Source organism: Bombina bombina, chromosome 5, assembly GCF_027579735.1.
Source record: "Bombina bombina isolate aBomBom1 chromosome 5, aBomBom1.pri, whole genome shotgun sequence".
Taxonomy (NCBI): Eukaryota; Metazoa; Chordata; class Amphibia; order Anura; family Bombinatoridae; genus Bombina; species Bombina bombina.
Genome location: NC_069503.1, coordinates 511,811,374 through 511,817,373, shown reverse-complemented (window position 1 = coordinate 511,817,373; position 6,000 = coordinate 511,811,374). Strand labels below are relative to the sequence as shown.

The 6,000-nt window shown below is 37.0% G+C and overlaps 1 protein-coding gene across 1 annotated transcript in view; it reads right to left on the bottom strand.

Annotated features, from left to right (window-relative positions):
• Positions 1-758: 758 nt before the first annotated feature.
• AMPH (amphiphysin) overlaps positions 759-6,000 on the bottom strand; it is a 519,511-nt gene continuing 514,269 nt past the window's right edge. The window contains exon 23 of the mRNA XM_053714425.1: positions 759-1,156. Within this exon, the coding sequence (XP_053570400.1) occupies positions 1,049-1,156 (108 nt within the window). The 3' untranslated portion in view covers positions 759-1,048. The remainder of the gene's footprint in view (positions 1,157-6,000) is intronic.

The following is a 6,000-nucleotide window of genomic DNA, read 5'->3' as shown; positions in this document are numbered from 1 at the left end:
GTGCATCAATGCTGTTCTCACTGTTTTATCATGAAACTTTCACATAATTTAAGAACATTTTTTATTTTTTTTTGGCAAAGGAAGTTAGCTGTGTTTTTTTGTCGCACACTACTACGTACCGTAATGCCAAAACCAATAAAAAAGCAAAAGCACTTACCAATGATACTATAGACCCAAGAAACTACGATAAAGGACAACATACATGATACGGACCTCATTAAATTTGTTTCAAAATGACACTTAATAAACGTTTTGCAGCAATTCAACAGTTTTAATTCTTAAAATTCAATCATTTATTTTGTTCTGATTTTTGTTCTTAGTAGTTAAATGTTCTGTAGTGCAGTAACGCAACACAATACAGACTTCAGTGCACAGACGGTTTTGTATGCCAAAACGCATAAAGCTTTAGTCCCACTTAGCAAGTTATATAATAAATATACCAAAATGTTCTTTATTACTGTAAAAGCACTTGCAGATATTTCAGCTTTAAATACGCTTAACAGCTTTCCTGAATACAAAATACTGTACTAATAAATATGCATTCTGTACAGTGTCTTTTTTTTTTGCAGAAGTCTCTGAATGATATGCTTATTAAACATAGACGATATGGGGGAAATATAACATTTCTGTTCATCATCTATTCTTGCATATATTTCTAAGCTTGATATTAATATTAAAAAAAGAGCAAATAGGATTAATTGAAAAAAAATAAAATGATTTTATTATTTAGTACTGAGTAAGTGGGACTGATGCTTTAATAAGGATCTCTGTGGGTAAAAAAAAAAAAAGATCACCAAACCATGGCTCTGACAAAGCACAAACAAACCATTGGCTGCATACAAGTGAACAAACAATTTTTTTCCCCATTTAAAATTCTGTAGAATATAGCTCACATTTTGCATACATGCTCATTTTTTTTGTCTGATTGGTTCCCCAAGCTGGATCTGGTACCAGTCTTTAACAGTGCAGCGTAGGCTCCTGTATTCTTAGAAGGTCAACAAACCTTCTTGTTAAATGTCCTAAAGCAATTGTTTGTCTCAATTTCAAACTAATCAAGTCTGCGAGTAAAGTTTTCTGGAAACAATCCCTTCTTTTTTTCTCCATTCTTATTCTGCAGCCAGTCTGTTTCTCTAATGCCGAACAGCCATCCTGCTTCCTGAACAAACAAAAAAGAAAGAAATAAAAATGATATAATAGGCTGATAAGTTAGGCATTGACAAAAGTACTGCAGGTCATAAACCAATCACAAGAATGAATAATATGCTTAAAAAGGAATGAAAGTTAAAGGGATGTGAAATCCAACATTTTTCTTTCATGAATCAGATACAGCATGCAATTTCAAACAAGTTTCTAATTTACTTCTATTATCAAATTTTCTTTATTTTCTTGTTTGTTTTTTGTTGAAAAGCAGAGACATAAGCTCAGCAGTGTGCACATCTCTGGAACACTATATGGCAGCAGTTTTGCAAGAATTTTATCCATTTGCAAGAGCACTAAATGGCAGCAATATTTCCTTCCATGTTGTGCTCTAGACACCTACCTAGGTATTTCTTCAACATAAAATATCATGGAAAATGAAGCATATCTATACTATAATCGCATTTGTAACATGTCCGTCGGGGTCGGAAGTTGCGCACACATCCTCAAAGAAGGTTGGCAGCGCGAGGCGAGTGCGCAGCCACCTAGGTATTTCATCAACATAAAATATCATGGGAAATGAAGCATATCTATACTATAATCGCGTTTGTAACATGTCCGTCGGCGTCGGAAGTTGCGCACGCATCCTCAAAGAAGGTTGGCAGCGTGAGGCGAGTGCGCAGCCAAAATAATTCACCTGGATGCAGCTTCGCTGCATCCCCACCGGTATGCAGCAAAGGCAAATGTAGCATTACAAAAAAAAAAACAAACACCCGCAATAAGTATTAAAAAAAAAACCTAACCGTCCGCAATGCGTAATTAAAAAAAAAAAACTAACTGCCCACAAGTATTGGGAAAAAAACAATGAACCGCCCGTACGAACTATTAAGAAAAAAATAAACTAACCGCCCGCACTAAGTATTAAGAAAAAAAAATACCCAATAAAATTATTAACCCCTAAATCCGCCAACCACAACATCGCAAACTACCTAATACATTTATTAGCCCCTAATCCGCCAACCCCTTAAAAGGGCTTTTTGTAGGGCATTGCCCTAAAGAAATCAGCTCTTTTACATTAAAAATAAACAAAGTACCCCCTAAAAGTAAAACCCCCTCACCCACCAAACCCCCAAAATAAAAAAACCTAACACTAATAAACCTAAACTACCCATTGCCCCTAAAGAGGCATTTGTATAAGCATTGCCCTTAAAAGGGCATTCAGTTCTTTTTCACTGCCCTTAAAAGGGCATTCAGATATTTTGCAAATTGCCCAATAAACCATAATCTAAAAAAACAAAAAACCCAAAAAATAAAACACTAAAGCCCCAAATAGATACTCACGGTTTCAAAAGTCCGGCAGAAAAAGTCTTCTTCCAGGCGGGTCCATCATCTTCATCCACAGCGAAGGTGGCACAGAGGTCCGGAGCAGTCTTCCGAGTTGTGGTGGTCTTCCCAGATGTGCGCGGAGCGAAGGCAGCGCGGGAGCGGAGGTCCGGAGTGATCTTCCCAGATTTGGAGATCCTTGGCGGCGGTCATCAGCGCTCCTCAGCAGCGGTGGTCCTTGGTGTAGGCATGGAGTTTCCTTTTCATGCGATCGTCCGCAGCAAACTGAAGATTGAATTCAAGGTACCCCATATTTATTGGGGTACCTTGCATTTCTATTGGCTAAAATTTTCAAAATTAGCCAATAGGATGAGAGCTACTGAAATCTTATTGTCTGATTTGAACAGCCAATAGGATTTCAGTAGCTCTAATCCTATTGGCTGTTTTGAAAAATTCAGCCAATAGGAATGCAAGGTACCCCAAATTGATTGCGGTACCTTGCATTCAATATTCAGTATAAGACGGACATCGGATGAAGAGGAGCCTCCATGCCGCCGAGGACCACCACGAGGACCACCACATCTGGGAAGACCGCTCCGGACCTCCGCTCCGCACTGCCTTCGCTGTGGATGAAGATGATGGAACCGCCTGAAAGAAGACCTTCTCCCCCGGACTTCTGAAACTGTGAGTACCTATTTGGGGCTTTAGTGTTATTTTTTTTAATTTTATTTTTAGATTAGGGTTCATTGGGCAATTTCAAAAAGAGCTGAATGCCCATACAAATGCCCCTTTAGGGGCAATGGGTAGTTTAGATTTATTAATGTTAGTTTTTTTTTATTTTGGGGGGTTTGGTGGTTGGGGGTTTTTACTGTTAGAGGGGACTTTGTTTATTTTTAATATAAAAGAGCTGATTTATTTAGGACAATGCCCTACAATAGGCCCTTTTAAGGGCTATTAATAGTTTAGTATTAGATTAGGGGTGTTTTTATTTTGTGGGGGATTTTTTTATTTTTATAGGGGTATTAGTTTAGGTTTAATTTTATTATTTTGGATAGCTTTGTTTATTTTTTTCTGTATTTTTACTTTTTTATTTTTTGTAGCTTGGGGGGTTACATTTTGAACATAAACTGCCCTCTGGGCAGGCTTATCAACTAGTTTCATAATAAAGGTAAATTAGAATTTATTTTTAAATGTTATGCTCTGTCTGAATCATATCCCTTGAAATTACAATTTTGTGATTTAGACAAACAATTTAATTTATCAATCAGCAGAAGCTGCACTGGAGCTATTACTGCCTGCTTACCGCAAGTTAAAAAGCAGCGGTTGTACGACCCCAGCTTCTCAACCTCTCTGCCACCTTAGAGGAGGCGGAATTAAAAAACGTTTATTCAGGGTGATTGACAGAACCTGCTCTGGGCAGTGCTGCACAAGGATTTCAAACAACATTCACAAACATGGGCAAACATGTTCTCTGGTTGAGTACCTTGTCCGTATGTGCCTTTATAAATGGGTTAGTGCACTTGAGAAAACACAATCTGTTTTCTGTGTGAGTAGGGTGTTCCATTGATTTCTACGGGGGAATACATTAACGCAATCACAATATTCTAACTGGCTTTTTGCATGCTTGGTGTTACTAAGGTTTTTACTTTCACCTTATAATACGAGTGCAAAAAGCTTACTTCTAACGGAGTTAATGTGCGAGCGGGAGTGATACATATCGCTCCACTCGTAATTTAGCCCTATATGTATAACCTTGCTAGAAACATAGTTGCAAACAATACTGCCATATAATGCTATATAAGGCCAAAATCGAAATGTGCATTGGTGCATTTCAATTATAAATAGAAACATTTTTGCAAAATACTTTCATTATTACTGTTTTTTAGCGGCATATGCACATAAGCTGTGAGGGCTCGTGCAGCAGTATACAAACACCACTCCTTCTCAGAGAGTCAGCAGTGGCTTTTATGACACAAATTTAGGGCAAGATTACAAGTGGAGCAGTATTTAATGCTCGCGCTCAAATGTTAACTCCACTAGAAGTAAGCTTGTTGCGCTCATCGGGTAGCGCTAGTATTACAAGTTGAAAGTAAACTGTTTTCGCTGGCATGCTATCCCATGCAAGCCTGCAGTGAAGGGCCTCCAAAGCTACATATGCAGCTAGATAAATGGAGCCCTAAGTTTCAACAAAGGCTATAAAGAGAAAAGGGATCATTTAACAGCAGGAATAACTTAGAAAGTTAAAAAAAAGTATTCTCTAACTGAATCATAACCATTAACTTGACTTCCATGTCCCTTTAAGGGACATCATTATACAGAATTTAAGAATAACATATTTTGATAACTGATTTAACAAGTGTTCACTGAAAAAGTTCCAAATATGCTGTGTTTTCTTGTGCAAATATTCAAATTACAACCTCTATATTCATTTCATCCTCCTAACAAAAATGTGACCAGATTTTCTGTTTGTTTCATATTCAAAAATCCACAGAAGTGATACTACATTAGGATGCATTACCTCTTGTTGCACAGTGTGTCTCTTTACAAAATTGTATTTACCCCCTAAATAACCTTATTTGTTGCTATGAACAAATGTTTCAAATCAGCATTTAAAAATATAATATATATACAGTATATATATATATATATATATTAAGTTCATTCATTAATTCTCAAAATAGCCTCATGCATATTTCTTGTATTCTTGAATTTAATTATTAAATTGGTCCCTAACACCTCTATTAGAAGTGTATTCAATAACTAAACCATCCTTTCTGTAAAAAAAAAATACTTTTTACCCTGCTACTCACCATCTAGAGATCATGGGCTTTGTGCACTAAGTAGCGGATACTGCTTTGGATCCCTTACAGGGCAGACTTGCATGAAAAAAGCAGCGGTCACACGACTGCTTCTTCTTGCCCTCTACGCCACCTCTGGGGTGGCAGAGATAAATTACCCTGACCACGTTTATTTGGAGTGATTGACAGGTCCATCTCTGGTCACCTGAGAGCAGGGAGGGGCGTTGCACAAGAGAAATCCTTGTGCAATAGTACATGCGGGTAGCAGCTAGCATTAATTAAAATGTGGTCACCCAAAGACTCACTTTAAAGAATTTGTTTTAAATAGAAAGTATCACTCCTTTTTTTATTTTAGTGATCACAGTTTTCTTTTATTCTATTGTACAGTAATTGTGGAATTTAGTGCTTATCATGTGGGCATTTTTAGTTATTCAGTGAACGTATATCACCCGCTGCCCGTTCTCAGCACAGGTGGACAGACAGGTTCCACAGTTTGGAAACCTTGTTCGTCTACAGAATAATACATGAAGACCCTTGCTCTGGTATTAATCTTTTTTTGTTGTTAAAAATGCTTTAATTCTTAACTTTATCAATGAAGGTTTATATCATATTACCTTTAAGTTATACATATTAATGTATCAAAGCTTTCCTTTGTAAGTTTTATTTTCTTTAAGCTATGTACTATTTTATCAGTCCTTCTTGTGGAGATGCTACCTCTGGAATTTTAATAATAGATAGACAA